The sequence below is a fragment of the Ornithorhynchus anatinus genome, chromosome 20, assembly GCF_004115215.2.
Source record: "Ornithorhynchus anatinus isolate Pmale09 chromosome 20, mOrnAna1.pri.v4, whole genome shotgun sequence".
Taxonomy (NCBI): domain Eukaryota; kingdom Metazoa; phylum Chordata; class Mammalia; order Monotremata; family Ornithorhynchidae; genus Ornithorhynchus; species Ornithorhynchus anatinus.
Window position 1 is genome coordinate 4756526 of NC_041747.1, and position 26198 is coordinate 4782723.

At 39.1% G+C, this 26198-nt stretch overlaps 1 protein-coding gene across 8 annotated transcripts in view; it reads left to right on the forward strand.

Annotated features, from left to right (window-relative positions):
- Positions 1-26198, forward strand: part of NBEA (neurobeachin) — a 395298-nt gene that overhangs the window by 44681 nt on the left and 324419 nt on the right. For all 8 annotated transcript variants that reach the window (XM_029048269.2, XM_039914901.1, XM_039914903.1 and 5 more), the window contains exons 2-10: positions 9816-10047; positions 13602-13702; positions 13899-13994; positions 15475-15596; positions 16667-16793; positions 19568-19687; positions 20758-20904; positions 23793-23990; positions 24676-24809. In XM_029048269.2, coding sequence (XP_028904102.1) covers positions 9816-10047; positions 13602-13702; positions 13899-13994; positions 15475-15596; positions 16667-16793; positions 19568-19687; positions 20758-20904; positions 23793-23990; positions 24676-24809 — 1277 coding nt within the window. The remainder of the gene's footprint in view (positions 1-9815; positions 10048-13601; positions 13703-13898; positions 13995-15474; positions 15597-16666; positions 16794-19567; positions 19688-20757; positions 20905-23792; positions 23991-24675; positions 24810-26198) is intronic.

Here is a 26198-nt window from a genome sequence, read left to right on the forward strand (position 1 = left end):
TCATGATTCTTGCCGTCAAGGAGATTACAATAAAATGGGAGAGGCACAAAATAATAGATCGATAGGAGGAAGTAGATAATGGTTATGTAGATGAATGTTTAAATAATAGAGCATATAAATGAGTTTGTACAAAAGTGCTAAGGATGGTTGTTGGAGAATATGGAATGGGTGGTAGGAAAATGAAGCAGAGCCTCATTGGAGTAGGGGGATATTTAGGAGTCCTTTGAAGATGGGGAGATCGGTGGCCTGATAGATTTGAAGGGAGTGGAAGTTGTGGGCAAGAAGAAGGGCCTTGAGCAAGGGTTTGGAGATGCTGGGTGTGATGGGGAAGGGTGAGAATTGTTTCTGGTTACTAATTGATGGTGAGAACAAAATTAGCATGAAATTCTTGAGGCATAAAGTTGGGGGATTTCAGAGATGAAGTTAAAGAAGATTTGATGCAGAGCAGCCTTTTAAGGAAGGGATGAAATTTGGATATTTCCCTTAAGTTTACCTTGAAATTTTCTTTTCCATTCTGCACAGTTGGGTAAATTATTGGATTTGTTGAAGCATGAATAGGCTATCTTGGATTGTTGATTTTGTAATTTGGTCTTTTGTTTTCTAGTATTATTGCTCTGTCTCTCTTTACCCCCACTTATACTGAGACCCCACAGAGGGCTAAGCGTTTGACTATTCTGTTCATCTTCATTTTCTTGCTTAGCATGATGGCTAGCACAGTCAGTACTTAGTAAATACCAGTATCGCTATTATGAAGAAAATATATCTCCAGTCTATTAGCCCAAGGTATTTTTGGCTACCTTAGGAGGCAAAAATTCGTACTTTCAAAGATGTGTTTACGTATAAAAAGTGATGCATATCTGCATTGCTATTTTTGACACACAGAATACTTGTCTCTTGGAGAATTTTGCTGGATGGGATGTCTATTTCAAGGGCAGATTTGGAACTCTTGAGACTTTTGATGGATTAAAAATCCAATACCTGAAATCCATTGTTTTGAAGAAAGATTAGACAGGTTCCCTCCCCCCAAAAAAAGGATGTGACCCCCTGAACTTCATTCAGCAATGAAGAAATTAGGTTTCCTGCCAAAAAAGGCTTTTTGGGTGAGAATTTTAGGAAGGTTGACTCTTAAAAGATTTGAAGAAGTATAGCTTGCATTGTTAACGGAAGATTGTTTTGTGTTTAAATTGTACTTTAAAGAATAAGTGGAAAGAGGAGGGTAAAGTGAATGAAGGAGACTATAGGGGATGATTAGGTAAAAGTAGAGGAGATAAAATAAGGACAAATTCTTAATGGATTGTAGGCTGTAGAAAGGCCCGAACCCTGAAATACTCCTTTGGGTTCATTTTGTTCTAGTTTAAGAACAGAAATAGCCACAGCAACCTGTGGTAGATTCTATTCAGACACCCTGTGATATAATTAGGATTTGATGAAATAATTTGATTCTTAGAATTTTTCATTTGAGGGGCACAGCATTCTGCATATTTGATATACCCCACGGGCAGTTGCTCTAAAAAGGCCTCATTGAATATTGGTATAGTTCAGTAGTCAAACACCACCCATTACCATTCTCTACCTTTGCCTTTGTGTGCTTACTTTGACTTTCCTTTTTTATGGGGGTGTCTTATTTTAATTACCCTCTATCCCCTTTTGGTCATCGATCTCTTTTTTAAGTTATAATTTATGAAAAGGTAGGTATTTGGCCCCTAGACACCTTCCCCCCACCCCTAGAATGTACGTCCATTTTGGGCAGGGATTGTCTCTCTTTATTGCTGAATTGTACTTTCCAAGTGCTTAGTACAGTGCTCTGCACACAGTAAGCACTCAATAAATTTGATCAAATGAATGAATAACTTTTCTTTATGTGTAAGCAGATATGGATTTGAAAGACTGTCAGGCATTGGCCCTGGGTTTACATTGTTGGGGAGGTTGGTTGGGACACCTATCAAATTATCCTGCGGGTCTCTAAGATGAATTTAGAGAGGAAAGAAATCTTCCTTGGAGTAGAAAGGTGAAGTGTAGTTGATTTTTATTTTCAGGATGAATAGGCTTTGCAAATAGGGTTTCATGGCCATCTGCTCTTAAGGCAGAGAAGCTAACACGGGCACAACTGATTTAGGTTAAACAACTTTCACAGCGATTCTTTAAGGTCTGGGAAGACAGTGTGAAGGTCTTGGTCCTGTTCCCAGCAGTTCATTACACAAATCAAATGTGCGTTGCCGAGTTCTGAGTTTGCTCGGCAATTCCAAGAGGGCCAAATTTAAACAATAATCTTCAGTAGCTGTTACAGGTCGGGGAGATATTGCAGTAGTTCCCCATTTTGCTCTTTCACCTTTCCTCTTGAAGATGGTGATGGACCTGGATTCCAGGAAAGGTGGCCATTTTGGCATAATCTCTTAGTTGAGAGGAAGCTTTTTTTTTTTTAAGTATGTAAGCTACAAAATTAGGAAGTAATCCGAATAAATTGTGAAATGAGGTCTGTTTCAACATGCGTTTCCTGACTGGGAGAGGTGTGCTACTAATGAAGGCGGTTAACCTCGGTTTATCACCTGTCTGTTATAGATCTTATTAGATCAGTTTTCGGGTTCTGTTTTCCCTTAGTTGGAGGAAGTCCTTTTTTTTCTACTTTAGGCAGGTTCTCAATGCTTTAGTAGGTCGTCATCTTCATCTGTAAAAGATGTATTCAAGAGAGGGCCGAAAGTGTTTCCATCTACATAAGATTCCTTCCTTCTTATATTAGGCTACGAGGTTTCGTACAAGGGATATGTTAACCTCTGGAGTTGTTTTCCTCAGACTGATCTTGGTGATTTGGGCTAACTGAACCTATGGTCTTGATGAGGGCCTGATCAGTAGTATTGCAGAAAATACCCATTCTCTGCTAGAGTCTTGTAGATTAGAATCCGAATTATAAAAGGGACTTTGTGGTGTGTTCTGTAGGTGCCCACCATTCAGCAACTTACTCTTTTGCTAATCTCCCACTCCAACCCAGCCTACACACTTCTCCCCGCTAATGCCACCCTACTCATTGTACCTCAATCCTGTCTGTCTCGCGGTCGTCCTCTTGCCCACATTCTGCCTCTGGAACGCCCTCCCTCTTCATATCTGACAGACAATGACTCTCCCCACTCTCAAAGCCGAATTGAAGGCACATCTCCTCCAAGGGGCCTTCCCTAAGTCCTCATTTCCTTTTCTCCCACTTCCTTCTGCTTTGCTCCCCTTATTCACCTTCTCCCCACCCCCAGTCCCACAGCTCTTATATACATATCTATAGCTTAGTTATATTAATATCTGCCTCCCTCTCGACTCTAAGCTCGTTGTGGGCAGGGAATGTGCCGTTAGAGAAGCAGCGTGGCTTAGTGGCAAGAGCACGGACTTGGGAGTCAGAAGATGTGGGTTCTAATCCTGCCACCGCCACTTGTCTGCAGTGTGACCTTGGGCAAGTCACTTAACTTCTCTGTGCCTGTTACCTCATCTGTAAAATGGGGATTAAAAGTGTGAGCCCCATCTGGGACAACTTGTTTTCCCTGTATCTACCCCAGTGCTTAAAACAGTGCTTGGCACATAGGAAGTGCTTAACAAATACCGTTATTATTATTACTGTCATTACTATTATTGTCATGTTGTACCCTCCAGAGCACTTAGTACAGTGCTCTGTAAACAGTAGGCATTCAGTAAATATGATTGATAGACTTTTGCACCACAAGAGTTTAGTTCGCCAGTTGTCTTCTGAATCCAGTTTGATTTGGATGAGGCAGTTAATATTTAGAGACATCTTTTCAATCTTCCATCTCCATTTAAGAGAATGGTATGTTCCCACATTGGGCTGTTCAAATGCCCAGGATGCAACCAATTTGTTCCACTGCTTTCTGCAGCAGCCAGGCAGCTAGGATCCCAAGCTTACTGTTTTGTATAGGATGCCTATGATGGAATCCCATCACGAGTTTTCTTTTTTTCCAGTAATGGTGTTCCGTTACAGTAAGCTATCCACACTTTGTCACCGGTGCTCTTTGACTAACAGCATGCTTTGTGAGAAAATTGCCTGGCAGTGGAGTGTAATTTATGCCTATGAACAAAATATATATGTGTGCATTCCCCAGCAGCAGATGGCTGCTGTTCTCATCCAGTCTTTGAGCGGTTGTTGAGTGAGGCCCCGGAATCTGCCGTAGAAATCTTGGAGTCGTCGCTGGCATCTAAGTAACAAGGGAGAAAACCGGAGGCTGTGCACTGCTCGTTGGTCGGGCTCTTACTTGCCCCTCATGGACTCAGATGGACGAACACACGAACAAGCATACTTTCCCACCTCATTGACCAGAAAATTGGGGATCTCGTAATCTCTCACCTCACCAATCACCCCTTTCCTGGGGCTTGATGGTCTTGAATGAATGTCTAGTAAAGTAATGGGTTTAAATTCCGATCGAGGCCCCAGAGTATTATTTAGGTAGGGGATTATTGCTGTGCGCCAAGCGGTACCCTAATCTTCTGAAAGAGTTGATATGCCTTGCTAAATGCCTAAGTTGCTAACAAGGCGTGATATGGGCACTGGGGAGAATAAGTTCATTATCGTATTTATCTTTATAACATTATCTTCGGCAGCAGGACTCAACACTCGTTTGCCAAGTATGTTCGGGGTGTCTGGCTGATTCCCCATTTCTCTGCCTCTCTCGTGCGCTCAGGCTCACATTTTTCCCTGCTTTATCACTTGCTCCGTTTCTTCCTGGATATGTGTCTCACCTCCTTCCCGATGCCCCCAAGAGAAGTGTCTCAGTGCCTTTTCTCCTGACTCCTGAAAGCAAATGAGTCACAGAAGTTCGGTTGTCCGTAGAAGGAGGAAGGCTGGTAGGAGGGCAGGAAGAGTACTGAGAAGTGACGGATGGGGTGATTTACAAAGGCTGCAGCCAGGTGACAGGTGCATAAAGATTATGGGTACAGTGAATAAAGGTATGGATTATTTTTCTTCTCTGAAGCGTTCTTTTTTTTTTTAGGGAATCATTTTAGGATTCAGGGGCATCTTGATTTGGGGGGAGAGTATAGAATGTAAATAAGATATGCGCAACAATGGGTAAGTACATTTAGTGGAAGAGTGAAGCGAGTCCATAGGAGCTGCCTGTGTGGAGACTGGGCTACTTCTTCTGGAGTAGAGGGACAAGAATTGTTCCTCTTTGACTGATGAAGCGATGGTGCTCAGACTAGAAACCGAATCTCTCAAATGATGGCCATGATCTACTTTCCAGAGCGTCAGTGTCGTGAAACAGAAGCAGTGTGGCCTAGTGGAAAGAGCATGGGCCTGAGAATCAGAGGACCTGGGTTTCAGCTCTCCCCCCACCCTTTTTATAGTACTTGTTTAAGTGCCTACTGTGTGTCAGGCACCGTTCCCTGGGCTAAATTCAAGCTAACCAGGTTGGACTTAGCCCGGTCCCACATGGGGCTCACAGTTTAAATCAAAAGGAGAAGGATTTAATCTCCATTTCACAGATGCGGTAACTGAAGCACAGAGAAGTTGTGACTTGCCCCAGGTCACACAGCAGGCAAATGGCCATGCCGGGGTTTGAACCCACTTGCCTGCTGTGTGATCTTGGACAAGTCACTTAACTTATCTGTGCTTCAGTTTCCTCTTCTGTGAAGTGGGGTCTTTCATGCCTGTTCTCCTTTCTTCCCAGGAACCCCATGTGGGATGGGGACTGTGTCCGGCTTTTATCTTGTATCTACCACAGCGCATAGTACAGTGCACGGCACAGAGTGCTTAACAAATAGCATCATTATTGTTATTATCGTCCTTGAAACTACTGTATACAGAACAACAGATGTAAGTGCATCTAGTTATCTAGACATTAGTTTAAGTGCTTTGTCCAGAGGAATAATGATGCACATTTTGTGTTATGATGTCTGAGGGCTTCTTCCAAGAAAATCCATATCCTACTATTTTCTTTGTGTATTATTTAAAATCATTTCTTATATTAGCATGTGTTTTTCTTCAAATTAGTGGAAAGCAGCCAACAACTATAATTCTGTTAGTTCTTGGATAATAGTCGCTGTTCCCGTGAAAGTAACGTCCAGAGGCCTATAACCATGGCAACAGGAGGTCACTGATAAGTAAAAAGTAAAGCATCTGTTACTTTTAGAATCTTTGTTTTTCCTTAAGTTATTGGACTTTTTCTAATCATTTTGAGTACACAGTAATTTGGTAACGTATAACGGAGTGCAAGTCATTAACTTCCAAAAATTCCTTTGTTATGTTTCTTTGTATTATTTTAGCAAAATGAATAGACAAAACATTTTTCTAAAACTAAAATCTACTCTAGTCACTGGGTTACTAATGCCTCTCTTTCCTAGTGTCAGTTTGGAATATGCAGAATCTCCGGTTACTGCTATCTGTGGTAAAACCTTCCAAATGGTTTCGGTGCCACCTTGGGCCGTGTACTGGCAGCGTGCCAAAGCACAGACTGAATTTCTTGGTTTGTTTCTTTTCTCTTTAAAAGCAGTGTATTATCACTGCAGAACTGGGCAAACTCAACATGTGTTTTAAATGGAGAAGCGGTAGGGCCTAGTGGAAGGAGCATGGGCCTGAGAGGCAGAGGACCTGGGTTCTAATCCTGGTGCCACCACTTGTATGCTGGGAGACCTTGGGCAAATCACTTCTCTGTGCCTCAGTTTCCTCATATGTAAAATGGAAATTAAGTACGTGATCTCTCCACAACCCAGATCGAGCTACATGTGGGATGGGGACGCAGTGTTTGATTAACTTGTACCAGTCCAGGGTTTAGTTCCGCGCCTGGCACGTAGAAAGCACCTAAATACCGTAATAATAATGATACTAATAGAGATCTTTGTGTAGAGTTTGCTAGATGGAGGCAGATACACAATTTGCGCCTTTCTCATGCTTTGCTAATCCGTAGCAATTTGTCGATTCTGAGAGTATAATCTTTAGCATTTCTTTGTGTGCTTCTAGCGCACAGTTACACAATTGGTGCCTTTCTCATGCTTGCTAATCCATAGCAATTTGTCGATTCTAAGAGTATTATCTTTGGCATTTCTTTGTGTGCTTCTGGGGCACAGTTACCATATTGAAGCACTTATAAACCAGATTCAAATAGAATTTTTTTTTTAACGTCTTCTCTTTGTAGAATACGATACTAAGCACTGTCTTGTCCTCAAAGAGTTTACTGTCTGTCATTAAAAATCTTTAAATGATTGACCATAGGCATTTAACTTGGCAGAATTCTCAAGAGAACTACTACTGTATTCTGATAGAAGGTCCAAGCTTATTGTAGCCTGCGTTATGTAGAATAGCTTGAACAAGGCTGGGTCGAATATACAACTCCGCTTTATTCCAGTAGTGATTAACAAGCTTAGTTTATTCTGCTCTTTAATTTTGACTTTGTCTTCCATATCACAGGGGAGTAATTTTAGGATTTTCATAAATTTCTCATTGCCGGAGGCCAGGTCCAATGATAGTGACAAATGTTTTTGTAACTTCTATGAATACCATACATTTGTCTTGATATTGTTCCACACTCTTTTTTCCTTTATCTAATGTGCAGCAAAGAGCATCCACCGAATCCTGCTTTAGTGTAAAACCACATTCCAATTCCAGGAGTGAAAGGAAAATAAAGTTCTTCAGAAGTCCCTTGAAGAGAACTCATGTTGTGCAGTGAGATTGCATGCTAGCTTCCATAGTCAAATTTCCCCCTTCCTTCACGAAGGTGACATAAATGCTGTCATCTCTGAAATGCTTTGGCATTTTCTGGGTTATCCATAGTGGAAAAAAATTGATGCATGCCCCCAGAGTAGGAAATCCCTTTTAGATTTCAGCAGTTATGCAGTCTGACTTGGGTGATTTGACATTCTTCATGGCAATGAGGTGATGATGTCATTAAACATTGAAGTGGAGGCTATGTCCCTTCATTGCAGGACCTCATCCTTATTTGGTGAAAGATGTATTAAGGGGTTGATTGAAGTGCTGCTGCTATCTTTGAGATTCCCTTCTTCTTTGTACTGTGTGGAGCCATTGAGACTCTCAAGTGGGACCAGGGAGCTTTGTATTTTCCTATGAACACTTGGGTGCACAAAGTCTTTTTTTGATTTCATTCTATGTAGACTTCGATCTCTTCAGCCATGGCATCCCATGCCACTCAAGGTTGTTTTTGTCACGTCAGAATTAATATGGAAGAGGGATAGGGTTGATATGAAGCAAAAATGCATTTGAGGGTAGAAGAGGAAGATGTTGTCCTTTGCAGCCTCATGTCGAGAATCCTTTCATTTTGATTTCTCAACACTCGCCGTTCCCTCAAACACGTTGCTTCTGGGGCAGCAACCTCAGTGACAGCGGGGCATCAAGCTTCATCTGGCTTCAGAGACCTATAAAAATGGGGATGGCGTCTGGCCTTCTACAAGCTCTGAGTCTACAACAGAAGGCAAATTCAGTCCTTGAGTAGTCTCACCAGAATCCCCAGCTAATCCACGCCACACGAAATGGTAGGGTGAGGTTACCGTCGATAAGATCCTGGAATCCAGAAAACTCAGTAGCATTGGTGCTTTATCCTCATAGTGATGGACAAAGAGCCTGATGGGGTACCGTCAATTCTGACGCTTGTGCAGGAGCCTAAGCAGCTTGAAAGAACCTCTTGGAGTAGCCAGATTTATTTAGTAGTTTCCAGAGCTCAGATCTTGCTCCTAATATTGACACCATTTATCCCACTAACATTTTTCTCCAATTCTAAGGCAAAGGGGTGGTGGATGGGAAGGTGTGTAACTTCTAGAGTTCAGGAAAAGAAAAAGAAATGGAAAGGAAAAATAAGGAGAAAGAAGGAAAAAAAGGATTTTGAATAGTTACTGTAAGGTTTGAGGGATGGGAAAATTGCTCTGTGAATGTCAATTTTTTCCTCACACAAATTTCTTTCAGTTTCAGTACTCATATTCAAATGATCTGAATGACAGTTTAAAGATGTATTTTTTCCTAGGGAAAAGCTTACTTTGATTTTTCTAGACTTCATATTACATGGGAAAAGGTGCACTTGGAGGAAGTAAGCATAGGAATATTTTGATTTAAAAGAGGACTAAAGGCAGTCTTTTCTAGGTGGGTCAACTTGAAGCAGGGTATCTTGGACCCCAGTGAACCCTCTTGCGGAAACTTCTTTTACCAGGAAAGGAAGGAGTTAGGGAGGGGAAAAGGAGTCCAGGAATGTTGGAGAAGAGAGAAATCAAGAGGGAGTCTAAAGATGAGGAGTGAATAAAGGCAGTGTTCATTGGTGGCCATTCATTAATATGCCTACCAACATTGAACCTTTTTTCCTCACATGCCAGTTGTGTGACCATGTGACTGATTGGATCCAAAAAGTTGCAACTTGGTAGTTTTCCCATCTGGTTGCTAATCCATATCAGTCAAATTCTAGCCAGAAAATGGAGGAACTTGAGGACTGATCAAGTTTTGACCTACTCTCCATATCAGACCTGCTGCCAAGGAGAAATGTAAGCCCAAAGTTCCCTTTGGGAACGATCCTGGACCACACTCCTTGATAGAAAGAAAATCTGGTACTGTCTCATCAAACTCTAGAGGGTGTTTGACATGGTTTGAGGATGAAAGCATCTTTTGCCATCATTGTGGCATTGAGTTCATAGAGTTCCTGAGCAGAACGAATCCCTTTCTGGACACTATTATTTCGGTCAAGGTAGGTAAAACCCAAATGCCTTTTAGATGAAGTTTGGATTTCATGACCATAATTGATTGGAAAACATAGATGTTTTTCTCTCAATTCCTATTTTTTCTGAACTCTCACCATAGTTTACACCTTCTGAGAAATTTTCTTTTTGTTTCTTTTTAGCTCGTTGGTGGTGAATTTGATCTGGAAATGAACTTTATAATCCAGGATGCTGAGAGCATAACGTGCATGTCAGAGCTCTTGGAGCATTGTGATGTGACGTGCCAGGCAGAAATCTGGAGCATGTTTACAGCCATTCTACGTAAAAGTGTCCGAAATTTACAGACCAGCACAGAAGTTGGCCTAATTGAACAAGTATTGCTGAAAATGAGTACGGTAGATGACATGATTGCAGGTATGAGTTGCATAATATAAATATTATTTCAGGGTCTCAAAGAATGAATTAAGTCTGTATAATCATACTGCAGTCATGGTGATTCCCAATTTACAGACATTCAGAATTATTTTGGTGTAAAATTCCAATGTTTTAAGAGATGAGTAAAGTTGTTTCTCTTTCACAGTTATTTTTCCCTCGTTGCTTTTATTCAGTAAATACTATTTAATTGCTATGAACTGTGTTAAAAATATCGGACATTTTGTAATTTTTAATGCTAATCATTTCTTGCAAGTGGTTTATTTCTCTGTACTCCAGCTTTTCAATTAATTGGTCTCTAAGAAGTAAACATATTCTCTCCCAAAAGAGAAGCCTACTTCATCTTCTTGCTTTTGAAAACTGGTGAAATGCAGGCACTAGAGAAGATGTTACAAATTTTCCGGTTCATGGAATCCAGTGAAATGTTATGTCTGTTGAGTTCACAGCTCATGTAGTTCTTCAGTTTTGGAAGAGTGACGAATCAAGTAATCAGGCCAACTTGCTTCACTGGCCAAATCGGGCCATTTTAGGAGCCTCCACCCATCGCCCTCTGACTGTCAGGGGATCCTTTGGTGCACATTCAGTCAATAGATCCTCTTCCTGCTCAGCAGCTCCCACCTGTCTAGAAAGTCTCAGAAGTGCTGGAGAGAGAAGTTAGAGAACATGCTGTTCCGGGGCCCCTGAGGAAACATTCCAGAGGGCTCCTGTCTGTGACACACATAATAATTATAATAATTTAATTATAATTAAATACCATAATTATTAAGGTATGTAAGAGCTTACTATGTCTCAGGAATAGTATTAAGTGCTGGGGTGGATACAGACACATTGGGTTGTACACAGTCCCTAATCCCACGAGGGGCTCACAGTCCCAATACCCACTTTGCAGATGAGGTAACCGAGGCCCACAGAAGTTAAGTGACTTGCCCAGGGTCACCCAGCGGGCAAGTGAAAAAGCTGGGATTAGAACCCATGACCTTCTGACTCCAAGTCCCATTCTCTATCCACTGCATCATGCTGTTTCACTATGAACCATGACTTGGCCTCACCGACGTTGCCAGTAATTCTGCCTATTTTTCTTCTGAGCTAAGGTTACTGCCTTTGCTTTGTGCTATTTTTCAAAGTTGGGAAGACCTCTACATCCAGATCAGGGTTTGGAAGCCGTTGACTTGCCGTTTTGGTCCATTTCAATAGAAAAATGAGCATTTTAAATTGAAAGAATTAAAAGATCGCCATATTTCTGTTTTTAACACCCAGCATCAACTCCTTTTTAGTTCTTTTCAAAATGCCATATGTAAAATTGGACCATTCATTCTTCTCCCTAATTGATTCCAGTGATTGACTTAACAGGAATGAATTAAATGTTGACACTTACTGGATATAAACAGTGACGTTTTAGCAGTCATCAAACGCAAATTCTTTTGTGTAAACTAGAATTTACAAAGATTTTCCATAATGCCATGTAATCTTTGTAAACAGATGTCTGGATTTAGCCTCTTCAGATTAGTTCTTAAAATATTTGCCACCGCCTCATGGAGCATAGATTGAACAATGGACTAAGATAACTTATTTGTTAGGTGAAGGTTGCATAATTCATGAGCACTGAGATATGAGACTTAGTCTGTCTTCAATTTGAGGCTGGTAGAATTGAAGGCGTTCATACCCTGATGTAGATTAATATTGCAATGTGGTTTTCACATAGTTACAAATACATTTTCTCTCTTCCGCATTAGATATATTTGTATTTTAGATGGTCTTGGTCCAGATGCCTTGCTTAAGAACTCATTGGCTCAGCCATCACACTCTCACAATCTGTTGCAGTGTTTAATTCGGAGTTAATTTTCCTATTTTGATTAAAAATAGCCATTGAAAGCAGCAGGCTGCAAAGTATTGATAAATGGCAAGCAAGGGTGGGAACAAGGGTGTATAATTTCTTTGCTTAAACCAGCGTTTCTTTCCATCATCCTAACTGGACAAAAGATGAGGCACTCCAAAAATGCAGTTTCTTTCATTTAATAACCTATTACTGATTCATGTTGTGTACAAATGGAATCGTTTAAGCTTCTTTGCTCTAGGAGAGGAGATGGCATTTTACTTTTGGAATTCAGTTTTTAAAAGTGCTGATGGCTCATTTTTAAAATTCCATCCAAATTTACAAGTTTTACAAACATGTTTTAAAAGGAAAGGAAAATTTGCATATCAAACCACTTATGGAACTTGAATCCTCTATAATTGTTTCTCAAATTGTCATGAAATTTTTATCATGACGATGACTTTAAAATCCTGTCTTCAACTTCCCTAAGTAATAAAAATTCAGACAGCATTAGTTTTTCGGGTACCAAGTTCTTAGAAACATCAAGTTCTTTTTATTGCTATAACTTTTTATCTAGGAAGGATTTTTGTTTTTGCGTTGTTTTTTTGATGTAGCGTTCTCTTCTTAGATTTCATTATAGGCCAAGGCATGGGGGTGAGCTGAAGTTGAATTTTGATGCGTTTCCCCCTTAAATGAAATAAAATCATGCTTCAGTTCTCATATTATAGCAGTAAAATTATTCTCATTTCATTTTTTCCCATTCACTCTGGTACCCCATGAATGATGTGTTTTTGTATGGATGAGACTAAATCATGTCCAATTCCACAAGAATTGTCAAGAATATGAAAAAACTAATCCCTAGCCAGTCACTTAGACTGTGATGCTAAATAATGAACTTTAAACCATAGTTCATTCCAACTGATTTAAAGGATCCATAACATCATGGAACAATTACATATATTAAACTTTTAGTTGCATCTCATTTTCAAACAAATGATTTGAAAATATATATTGATAAAAGATATTATAAACAAATTTATTAGAGAACTTAAGTCTGTGACTACTAATTGGTAACTTGGTTGGCCGTTTTAATCTGTTGAGCTAATTCAATATTTAGAAAAGATTGTTTAAATTTATTTAGATTGCACTGTGAGACTTCGAGGGAAACCTCTATGAAATCTAATAAATAGGCAATATAAATAAATCAGCGGTTGTAATGCCCCAAGGACCCTTGGAAAAAAAAAAACAGTGACCCACTACAATTTGGAGCAGAAAAAGTTGTGGGAGTTCAAATGGACTAGAAATTGTTTTTCATTTGGTTAAAGAGATGAAGACCCCAAATGATTAAATCGAGAGAACCTTTTTGTTCATTTAATTGTCAGTAAGTGGTATTTTGTTGAATGCTTACTACGTGCAGAGCACCGTACTAATTGTTTGGGAGAGTACAGTACAGCAGAATTAGCAGTCACGTTCCATGCCCATATGAGCACGCAATCTAAAGCTATTACATATTTGAATGGTAATGAAGTTGGATTTTTCAAGGGGAGGGTGGAAATGCCGCATAACTTTTAAATCAGGATGCTTGTGAAAACTAATGTTCTGATTTCAAGCAAAATATTCTAACAAACACCAATTTTGGCTTTGCTTTCAAAAAATACATTTATTTCTTTGAATGATGGTGAATTGTGATTATAGTACAGAGTAACTTTATTTTCCTTTGAAGATCTTCTAGTTGATATGTTGGGGGTTCTTGCCAGCTACAGCATCACCGTCAAGGAGTTGAAGCTTTTGTTCAGCATGCTTCGAGGAGAAAGTGGAATCTGGGTAAGCCGTGGTCAGAGAAGTCTTGAATGTCAGTGTGGTAGTGCCTTAGCTGCATTTAGATTGTCTCCCGAGACATATAGAGTTAAATGTTCGTTAATCGAGTGTCTCTCTTACGAGGTTTTTCTTAACTGATTCAGAATTAATTTGCTATTTCAATGGTTGTGCTGACTACACTTCTATTTGGTTGTTTCAACAGCCAAGACATGCAGTTAAGTTATTGTCAGTTCTTAATCAGATGCCACAGAGACATGGTCCTGACACCTTTTTCAACTTCCCTGGCTGTAGTGCTGCAGTAAGTGTGTTGTTTTTCTTTTAAACATTTTTAAAAGTGAGAAACTTGCTTGAATCTTTATTTCTGTAGGATGAAATGGGGCACTCCAGTAAATGTGCGTGAGCTGTGACTGCTGATATTTAAAAAAAAAAAAAACTATGAAGAAAGTATGCAAGTTGCTAAGTAATGTTGCATCTCTTACCAGTGCCGTTGCACCTTGTAAACCCCGAGTATATGGCTAAGTGATCACTGGTTCTGATTCACTTGCTCAGCTTGTTTCTGTATAGATAGTAATAACATTTTTAATAAGTAGTGTCAAATAATGTTCCTTCTTCAAAATATTTCAATGAAACGTAGTAGTTGTAAGCAGTCCTTTTCTTAATATTTTTTTTCAGGGGGGTGTTAGGTAGGGGACAGGAATGAGTCCTGTACTGTACCTCCTGGTGTTTATCAACCAGCTTATCTAATTAAATTATGTTTTACTAATATGTCCCCCACTAATTATATTGCTTTCATCTCTACATTCTGGTATGAGGCTATATTAATTGCCATTTTGCTTGAGGAAATTTCTGGAGGATGAGGGGCAAATTTGGTATTAATTTTCTGTAGGCTTGGGAAACATTTTACTTAGCTTGGGTAAAACCAAATAATTGAGGTGAAGTATTTCCCCATGTCACATTCTGATGAGGGAAACAAAGCTGAATTGTTTGAGAATTAAACCAACTAAGCTAATTACTTCTTTTCTTTTAACTACACATGTTGAAAGGGTAGTGAAAACTATTTCCTACTTGGTAGATTTTCTTGATTCTTGTTGGCAAGAACTGTATCATATTTCTTGTCATTTATAATTACTAGAAGGCTAACACTAATCTATAATTGATTTGAGCAATTATCTCTTGCATAACAAGTGAAAGCAATTAATCTTATTCCAAGAAAATAACGTGATCACTTTTCCCAAAGAACTCAAGTGTTCACTGACATCATAGATGGTCATTTTAGGGGGGGAAATCAACCAGGCTGGAGGATTTTTGAGGAGGATCACAGCTGGTGAACTTGTGCTTCTTGCTTAATCTCTCCAGCAGAGAAGAGTCTTTTAAAACAGCCCTCAATTATTTCATAATTTCTTCTTTGATTAATACATGCATTTTTCAGTTATGTAAACAATGAATTGTCAGCAAAAGATTCTTATTACTTTCTCCTTCTGCATCTATGATTACAATGTGACCTCGGAGTTTTTCATTATTTGTCCCACATATCCTCTGAAGAATTGAAAATGCAAAGCAATTACCGGAAATGAATAGCATTCTTTTATTGCTCATTCACTAAATTGTTTGCTGTTAGTTCGGGAAGTTTCATGGTCTTTACTCTTTAGTTGAGTACTATTTATCATGCAGAAAATATACTTGACATTCAGTATTTCTTTAGGCTTGGTTTATTTTAAGTTCTCATTTGATACTTAATGCTTCTTTTTCTTTTTTTTTCTTTTTCTTTTTTTGACTAGGCAATTGCATTGCCTCCTATTGCAAAGTGGCCTTACCAAAATGGTTTCACTCTTAACACTTGGTTTCGTATGGATCCATTAAACAATATTAATGTTGATAAGGATAAACCTTATCTTTATTGGTAAGTACAGTGCTTATTTTTATAAAAACTGTTTGATCATAAAAATAGCATCCCAAGGTGAACCATTGCAGGAATTGAAGTGGCATACATTTTCAAAGAACAAGGGATTAAATAAGATAGATATAAAACAAAATTGAGACCATTATGCTGTACAAATAGAACAATCTCCCATTATCATGATTTTCTTGTAGGGCTCTCTGAGAACAACGCTGCTAAATTATGATGCCAGTTTGGCTTATAGTGTTCTCCAACTTATGGTAATGCAAAATCTTTGCTTGAGCTCATCACTTCCCCGCCTTTTCAAATATTTTCCCTTGTCTGTGATGCCCATGGGTGAAAGGGACTGTGCTTTGTCCGATAAACTGGTACCTACCCCAAAGTACTCAGGAGAGTGTTGGACACACCATAAGTGCTTAAGGCATGCCATAGTAGTAGTTGTTGTTATTATCATCATTATTCTCTTAATATGTGGGGTGCAAAAGCCACACTAGTGGCTGAAGCTCATTGATTAGGAACTAGATGTGTGGCAGTTCTTTACCAAATTCAAATAATTACATTTAATTTTTAATGCTTTATTCACATGGATAGAAAAATGGAAAGTAGTGATTTTAAGATAGTCAATTACCTTTTTTTTTAAAAAAGCATTTTCTCGGTGCTTACTAAGTGCTAGGCACTGTAGTAAGAGCTGGGGTAGATACAAGGTAACCAGGTTGGACACAGTCTCTGTCCTACAGGGCTCACAATTTTAATTCTCATTTTACAGATGAGGTAACTGATGCACAGAGGGATTAAGTGACCTGACCAAGGTCACACAGCAGACAAGTGCCAGAGCTGGCAGAACCGTGGTCGTTTGATCCCAGGCCTGAGCCCTTTTCCATTAGGCCACGCTGCTTCTCATTGCTTATAAATTTTACTTGTGAATTAATTTTCCATTTGTAAACTCTATGAATACAAGTAATGAATATTCTAATCTCCTTGGAAAATTGCCTCTTCATACGTACTTTAAATGGACATTATAAGTGTAATTCCTTTCATATTTATTCCTACTGCTAACTCTGTTTTCTTCACAGTTTTCGAACTAGCAAAGGTGTTGGTTATTCTGCTCATTTTGTTGGCAACTGTCTAATAGTTACTTCACTGAAGTCAAAAGGCAAAGGTTTTCAACATTGTGTGAAATATGACTTTCAACCACGGAAGGTAGGAAATGTGCTGCCTCCATTCCAAGGAAACAGCTGATTTTTTTAAACAGAAACTCTATCTTGCCCCTTTTAATCAGAATTGCTCCTCTTGTTTTAATCTGAAGCTTCTTCTACCACTCGCTTTCTTTCTTTGGTGCAGTAAGCAGAGCTTCAAACTTATATCTATAGTTTAAGCAGCCTGGTGCTACTGGTTTTTCAAGGTTTTCAAATAAGGTATTTAATTTTTGTATAAGGTAATTGCATCGTATTTCAATCCCTATCAAAAATACTGAGAAAATGTAGAACCATTGCCTTCACAGTGTAAACAATATAAGCTCAATTTAATCTTGAATATTGCGCTTAAAACAATCTCCTTTGTATTTGATGATCCTACCTCTTCTTATTCTATTCTAGCTCACAATCTCCAAGTATTACTTCTAACTTAATTTTTTATCACTCAAAAGTGTTTCAGTGATTGTCCCGTTTGATCAGAGGTGAAAAAAAGAACCATTGTATTTTTTTATAAGAAATCTGATAAGTAATTGACTTTTCAGCTTTCCATTAATTAATGCTTCAGTTGAAAAATAACAGCATAACACTCTTTTTTTGGAGTGCGTACAGGTACAACATGATGGCATAAGACAAGACAAGACAGGTGTTACTGTATTTTTGATTCAGCAGCTTTTCTTGGGAGTAGTTCTTAAAGAAAGCAAGTAAAAAGCCTAAAGTCCAAGGCTTTACTAGTTTTGAAGTCCTATTCAGAGTATACGTCTCTGTGTACTGTCTTTGGTAGAGAACTTTGCTTGTTTCACCTATTATTCATTGAGTTCAAACAACTTTGATCTTATCCTTGCTACTTTGCTGTGTTGACCTTCCTAATTGGTAAATGCCCAATTTTTACTCGTGTCTAGAATTATTTCAGTCTTTGAGGATTGGCTATTTACAAGGAAAGCTAACAAGTCCTTTCTCAACCATAAAAAAACTTATAAGAACACTTCAGGAAATTTTAGATTCTCTCCACCCCGCCCCCACCACACTCACCCCAGTTGCTGAAGTTTGTAAGCAACAATTCCAGAATGCCCGGCCCAGTCTTAATGAGGCCAGCTCCATCGAAGAGGGGAGAATGCTCTGTAGAGAGGGGCTTGAACACTCCCCAGATCATATAGACATTTGAGGGTATTTGATAGTCCATCTCAAGGACTATTCCTCTATCCTATTTAAAGCAATTTTTTTTTTTACCTGAATAAGCAATGTGTGCTGCTTAAATTGACATTCACGTGATTTTTATTGTAAATTTGGTAGACAAGATGCAAACAGATTAATGTGAGACAGACATGGAAGAGTCATTAATTTGATTCGTATTAAAATGGCGATGGAATCTCCCAGCGGTGACAGTGGATGATCCTTTGTCCTGAGACTTAAGGACTGAGGAGCTGCACAGATTAATTATATTGCTGTTATCAAAATAAAACAGACATGAATTTGCAAATAATATACCTAGGGCACATTAACGAAAATTTCATTGCGTAGTGAGAACAAATGACAAAGGCATAGTAGAAGGGAATAACACACTATATACATGTTTGCTGTGTAGCTAAATGTTTATATGGAGGCATATTTTGATCTCAATTAGACTTGAAAATCTTTGTACCTGGGCGCCTTTGGTATCTTTGTACTCACTCGTTGCTCTTCAGTATAATTGATGGGATTAGAATTGGACTGCTAAAATTAGGTTTTTCTGGGTGAAATATATAGGGAAGATTTGTGCCAAATTGCATAACTTGCATATAAGCTCAATAAATTTCACTTGTATTTATACTAAAATCATTTTGGAATATTTTGATTTTAAATAGTTATTGCCTGCAGAATGCAGATCATAGACAGCTGAGATTATGCCTGTAGTAAAACAGAAGATTACAAAAATAAGCATAAAACGTAAACCAAATACACCTTGAACCATAGTTTTCTTTTAAAAGTCATTGATTCATTAGTAACCAAGATGATTGAATCTGACAAAGTAAAGCTTTCAGCAGGTATTCCCCTGCTTTTCTATAGAAAGGCTAAGTCAGTATATTCCTAGTAGTTTAGCAACAATACTTGCATTTGAGGACTGTTATTAGAAGTTATAGGTCTTTAAATTAGCTGGCCGCTTTAAAAGAGGGGGTCAATAGATGAAGTATGAGATGAAGAGTACAAAGAAAATAGCAATAAATATAGATGACAAGTGTGAAGGCTATCAAAATTCCTTCTCATCAAAAGGCATTTATTTAGGGTATATTCTGATGCATTGTACTGGGCTAGGGAGGCTCTTATTCCAAGTGTTTTAACTATAATCTATTCCAGCCTTCTAGAGTCTTGAAATTATGCAAAAAATACTAGTAAACAGAAGCCAAAAAACCGGTAATTGAAAATATTGAAACCTAAAAGCTGTTTGTAGTTGTAGAGCACATATGAAATTTCTGTTAGAATGTTAAAGTGTTCAGAACATGGAAAGGTAGTAATGGGAAATAAGATATATATATATATAAGCATCTCATTTGTAATTCTTTCAGGAAATTTTCAATTTTAGGATATATACTGATCTGACAACTATTACTCCACTGAGGTGTAAAAAGGAAATTTTTTTGTTTGAATAATTTTGAATGGGCAACTGTAATGGTCTCAGCCTTATTTTAAAAATAGTTTTAGTCTCATGGTAAATAGATGTCATTTCATGGCATTTTGAATTTTGATTTGGTATGCAATGAGTAAGCAATCGTGTTAATGTTCATGACTGTTTTTCATTTCTTTTAGTGGTATATGATTAGCATCGTGCACATTTACAACCGCTGGCGAAACAGTGAAATTCGATGTTACGTTAATGGCCAATTGGTTTCTTATGGCGATATGGCTTGGCATGTAAACACAAATGATGTAAGGTTTTTCTCGTTTTGATTCCTTTTTAGTTTAGTTCATTAGATTTACTGTCAGTTATTTTCTTAAAAATCTTTCATACTATTTAAAGGTATCCAGAAAAGTAGGGATGAAAATGGTAGCGTTCTTTTGACAATCATCCTCCTCAGCCAAAACATTTTTTAAATGCCAACAATGTATGTAACTTGTTACTAGCATTTGGAAATGTTCCAAGAAAAATGGAATTAAAGATGGTTCTTGCACATAAGAAGCGCACAACATGAAGGTTTTGGGAATAGGAATAATTAAACACTAAAAATGATTGTCAATAACCAAATGCTGCTGAACAAACTCTCCGAATAGTGTGGTGATCTCTTTCATTCCTCTGCACTCCCAGTTGAAGAAAGAGAAGAAGAGCCTCGTCCTGAGATTCTCATATGTGAAGGGCTTAATTCTTGTCCTTTTTTGATCTTGTCAGGGCCAGTGCTTTGTCTCTGTGGTGGGGAGAGATGAGGGAAAGAGAAGCGTCCTAGGGTTTGAAGCCCTGTGCAACTAGATTCCAGGTTTTGGGTCGGATTCCTCCTTCACCTGCCCTCCACTTCAGAGCCTCAGTGGTAGGCCGAAGGGTGGGGAGAGAGAGTAGTGAGTGGGAGGAGGAAGTGGGATGCCACTGATATTTAAATCAGTTTGTTTTCCCCATGAATATTGACAACTGCATTATATTTCAAGAGCAAGACTAGCTTTACACTTGTCAGTGTAATATTCCAAGCATTTTTGTAACTCCTCTCCCAGAGAAGCAGCGTGGCCCTGAGGATAGAGCACGTGCCTGGGAGTCGTAAGGTTCTAATGCCAGGTCCGCCTCTTGTCTGCTGTGTGACCTTGGGCAAGTCACTTATCTTCTCTGTGCCTCAGTTCTCTCATCTGTAAAATGGGGATTAAGACTGTGAGCCCTATGTGGGACAAGGAATTTGTCCAACCCAATTACCGTAACACTTAGCGCCCGGCACAAAGTAAGCACTTAACAAATACCATAGGTGTTATTATTACCTTTTGATCTCACAGCTTAAATGTGCAATTAATATTTTTAACAGAGCTATGATAAGTGCTTTCTTGGATCATCAGAGACTGCCGATGCAAATCGAGTGTTCTGTGGTCAACTTGGGGCAGTATATGTATTCAGTGAAGCACTCAACCCAGCACAGATATTTGCAATACACCAGTTGGGACCTGGATATAAGGTAATATAATATCCTATTGTTACTTGCTAACATGGTATGAAAGGTCATTAGTAGGATTATATTCAGGGTTCATATTTAAAGTAAATATTCAGAACATGGGTTTCAAAATGCTTTTTTGTCAGTAATATCTGTTACATTTTGATATTATCATGATCTCATCCAGCCTTCATTTTTTTTTCTGGCAACAAAGCGGTCAATATTTTCTTGACTTAAGTGGTCCTTTTCATCTTCTTAAATTTTTTTTAGAAAAGTTAACAGTTTATTAAGATGTCTTTCGAAAACAGTAGGTAACCACCTAAAGAGCTTCTTGAACGTAATGCGTGGAAGCAATTGATGAAAAATAGAGTAATAAAGTAGGGATGGAAATCCCTAGAATACATGTCAAAAGGTGGGCGTGAAGTCACAATTCTTGGTTTGAGCCTGCTGCTCCTTACAGCTGAACGGGCCTCAAATTTACTGCAGTGGATGCCAATGACAACCCTAGGGAAAATGTTTTGGGCATTCTTTATCTACTGCTGTCCCTGGTCTCCAGCAGTCAGGGTTTAGGTCAGCAGCAGCTGGTAATAAAAGTCTGGAAGTTGTTCCCTTTGGAGTTGCTGGCTAGCCACAGCAGTGATGATGGTACCGTCTTCCTCCAGAGGATGAACATATTCCCCCTGGAGAGACCTAGGTGGCCCTGAAGTAGATTTACAGCCCGGACCACCTCTCCCCTAACTCTTCTTCATGCTAGAAAGGTACCAGAGCCACGTGGAGGGAAGGAGAGGAAAGCTCTTACCACAGGACCTTTATAACAGGCTCCTTCTCAAGCGGGAGAGCCCCAGGGTTCTGGCTGGTGGGAGGACTAGTTTTATTTGGTAGTGTGGTGAAATCACATTTTCAGCTTTGTCAGATGGTAAAATGCGAGGCTCCCAACTCTAGTGTATGGTATTCTCCCAAGTGCTAATACAGTGCTCTGCTCCCAGTAAGTGTACAATAAATACCAATGAATGATTGAAGAACTCATAAATCTTAGTCACTGAGCCAACAAGAGTCAAAATGAGTAAGTACAAGTAACTTAATTCACAGCCCATCGACGGGGAACTGTACTTGGGACTGTTTTTTAACAGCCCTGATTCAGGAAAGGAGTCTTACATCCAATGTCAACTTTTCTTCACTCAACGGTCTTTTGTTTGCTGGCGGCTAAAAGGTCCAACATAATTCCTGGATGACAGGCGTCATCTGGAAGATATAAAAAAAAGAAAGAGACCATCAGTTAACATAGCTCAAAATTATCTATGACTGCACTTGGAATACTCTGCAGTTCAGTTTGCTGCATCTTACAGAGGGAAGAATGAACAGAGAAAACCAACAAAAACAATAAGGGGGAAGAAATAGCTTTAGTATGACAGACTGAAAAGATTAGGACCCTCTAGACTGGTTAGGTGAAGACTGAGTTGTTTTGATTCACATTGACAAAATTAGGAAAGGTTTGGACCTGGAATTGTACACCAATTCCAGACCACCAGCAAACCGAAGAAAAGCTTCCTTACACACTGAGCAATAACATATGGAATTTATTACTTCAGCAAATAGTGTCAACTAAAAATACCAATTGGGTTTAGATAAATTCATAGATGATAAAGACCCATAGTGGCTTGCTCATGGGAAAAAGCCAGGGATGTGGGATGGCTTCCTAAAGCACTGACAGAGAAAGAAACCAAATCTTCATTTTTCATCCTTTTTTGGAGGGGGAAGGTGGTGATGTTGGGGGGCGGGCATGGGGAGAGAGGAAGGTACCCAAGATTAAGGGATAATTATATATATATATGTATATGTATGTATGCATATGTATATAGTGATGTCAAGTAAGGACCAATCGGTTCTGAATTGGTGAAAAATAAATGAATGGAATATTGTTTTCAATAGTTTAAACATAGTGCAAAAACATAATTCGAGATCAGTCATTTTGGGTCAGAGCCTTGGCTTGTCTTCTCCTGTTTGGGTTGTGTGGAGGGCCTGCCAGCTGCGGACTTGTATATAACCTCCATCGCCTTCAGGCAAAGTTCAAATCCAGGTCAGTTGACCCAGACTGTCAACAAATAGCCAGACTGTTTCAGGTGGTGCATGCTGTTTATAATTTTTATTCTTTTTAAAGTGCGAAATACGAAACTCTAAATTTGGGTAAGATAGAAGCCTCTATTGAAGTTTACTCTATACTGTTTATTTTTAAGTGAACAAATGAAAGAAGCATCCAGGATCCTGTTGTTTCAGATATTGGCGTTACGGAGCTCTTAAATTTTAAGGGCCAAATGGTGTTTAAATATCCGGTGAGGCAGCAGTCATTCCCTTGGGCGGAAGATGGAAAGCTTGTCTGTCTGCTACCCTGTAGATGGCACTTAATAAGTTTCCCTGTCTCAAGTTCATTGAAAGCGGTGTTAAAGTGGGTCCTTCTCTCATTTCCTTCTCCCTCTCTAGGGCCAGTGATTTTGTTATTGAGTAGGCAAGCCAAGCTATTCATTATGATGCATTCTGCCTCTTACCGAGGCCACTAAATTATTTAAATATCTGCACTGTTTTCCTTTTCCCAAAGCAGTTTAGTTTTGTAACTCATCTAAACACCGTTAAGGGTATTGACAGGAAACATAAAAGATCCCAGATGGAGATGAAGTAATGTCCCTTTGGGGATCTTTAGCCTTTTGTGATTTCTTGTTATTTTCTATTAAATGCTGGATTTTTCTGGAGGTTTCTCATCATGGTAGAGTAATGCAAAACAATTTAAAAGTAAAGAGTTTTGGTTTCATATCTTATCTCCTAGCTCCTTTCCTATCCATGGAAGATTTTCTTAAGATGTATACTGTTGTTACAGTCTTCCCAGAATGTTTTTTATCAATTTTTTTTCCCCCTCCCAGAGCACATTCAAATTTAAGTCTGAGAGTGATATTCACCTGGCTGAGCATCACAAACAGGTCTTATATGATGGGAAACTTGCCAGTAGTATTGCCTTCACTTATAACGCTAAAGCTACGGATGCTCAACTGTGCCTTGAGTCGTCCCCAAAGGAAAATGCTTCTATTTTTGTGCATTCTCCACATGCACTGATGCTGCAGGTTAGTGTTTACCAGTACTTGATTTCTCTATTCTCCTTAATAGCTCTAGAAGTGATAATGTTTTTCACCTAATAATGCTCTGAGTGGAGCCTTTCTTTGATTGTTTGAGGCCTCTTGGGAGTCCTCTAGTTTCCTTTTTCATTTGCCAAAAGCAGTTTTTCTCCAATTTACCCCATATGTTCCTCTTTTGAAAGTGGTCCTTATCGGAGCATCCTCCCGGGGAAGGCCAGAGTTCATTGTAGTTTCTAAGTTCCCTATCATCGCTAAGATGTATAGCTAGGAGGTGTCCTAGGTACTCCCCTTTAAGAGCCAAGAATGTCATTCCTATACTCATTTTTTAACTTGACAGAATACTTGAGTGATACTGAATCTGGTGCTATACTTCTCAGGTAGCTGAGCAGCTCTACAGAGTTGTTTTTAACTTTATTTCAGTTCTGTTGTATATTTTAAAATGTAGAACGATACGTTTTTACTCCTACTTTGGAATTTAGTGGACCTTTGAATTAACAGCAGACTAGTGGCAACTGAATGTATATTTTTAACGAGGTGCCATAAAGATGATGTGTAATGGGTGATTTACAAATCCAGAGTGGGTATAGTGCTTACTATTCTTGTTAGGGACTTGGAAGTAGGCTGGGAAATGTGAGCCAACTTTGAAACTCCTTTTTGTCCTTTCTGACTATAGGATGTGAAAGCTATAGTAACACACTCAATTCACAGTGCAATTCACTCAATTGGAGGGATTCAAGTGCTGTTTCCTCTTTTTGCCCAACTGGATAATCGACAGCTCAATGACAGCCAAGTGGAAACAACAGTCTGGTGAGTTGCCTTTAGGAAGAATTGGCATTTTGCACCTGTAGATCATTGTAGATTGTCTTTGTTCTCGGTGCTTTTTATAAGCATGTGCAAAGTTTGGTCCCTGTTCTTGGAAATGGATGCAGAGGCATACTGACATAAACAGAAATTATTCCTGCAGATTGTCAAAGCCATATCCCAAATAAAAACCAAGGTAGTCTGCTCAATGCAGTGGGCCACTGAAATGCCTCCAAGTTTGGCCAGGTAGCTGAAGTAATACATAAATGGCTAGCACTGTTTATACCCAGATTAGGTTGGGTTTGGGGCATTGGGGGGTGGGCATGGGGAGAGAGAAAGGTACCTGAGATTAACCATTCAGTGAATTGGAGATGGGATTGGAGAAGACGCGGTTGAGCCACAGCCATCTCAGAGAACTGGGGAGACCCTGAATTAGTTGGGTGGTTCTGGACCTCTCCACCTCTGTGTGGCTGGGGACAGGGTCTGAGGAAATTGAGGCAAAACTAAGGCACCATCCCACTTCCCACCTCTGGGCTGATTGGAACTCTGGACAGTAGGGGCGAGCATTCAGAGAGATTTGGGGGCCTGTTTCACTTGCTTTAGTATCAGCTGTTTTCTTAGCTGTAGTGACAGTTAAAGTGAGATCCCTTCTTAGAGGCTTTCTGAGAAATGGGCTCTCCGTTGATTTGGGTAGCCATTTGGAGTTCCCTTCATGTGAAACATATGCCTACTCATATGGTACAGTAACTGAGAACCAGTTTGTATTCATTGCAGCTGAATTTAGAAGGAAGTTCATTACTGGAATTCCTGTATAGGACTACTCCAAATAGTGATAATATAAGAAATTATATATAAAATAAGATCTGGCTGTTATAATTGCAAAAATTCTTGTTCAGAAAATTGTAAAGACCGGTGAAATCTGACGGCCAGGAATTTTCTTAGATATTAATTTAGGAGAACATCAGTAATTGACACTCAGTCATGGTGATGTCAGGTAAGCACCAATCAGTTTTGAATTGGTGAAAAATGAATGAATGGAATATTGTTTTCAATAGTTGAAAATTGCTTGGAGGGAAGTCATGGATCGCTTAAGTGAAGTCTGCAGCAGATACAGAAGACAGCTTGTTTTTCAGATGCACTGGCCGCTTTGGAAAGAGCTGCGTTTGAGAGTTTGGGGAGCACAAATGGGCTATATGTGGGAAAGATGAAATAAGACTGGAGAATATGACAAGAGTGCAAAAGATAAACCTAAGTGGAGTCATTCAGTCAAAATTACATTGATGCGTTGAGTGTATTCATATACCCAGAGTGGGACAGGATATTGGAAATTGCCAGTTTCATTCCCCCTGCCTTCTGGAAAAATCATACTGAAAGTATCCCCGACAAATAAATATT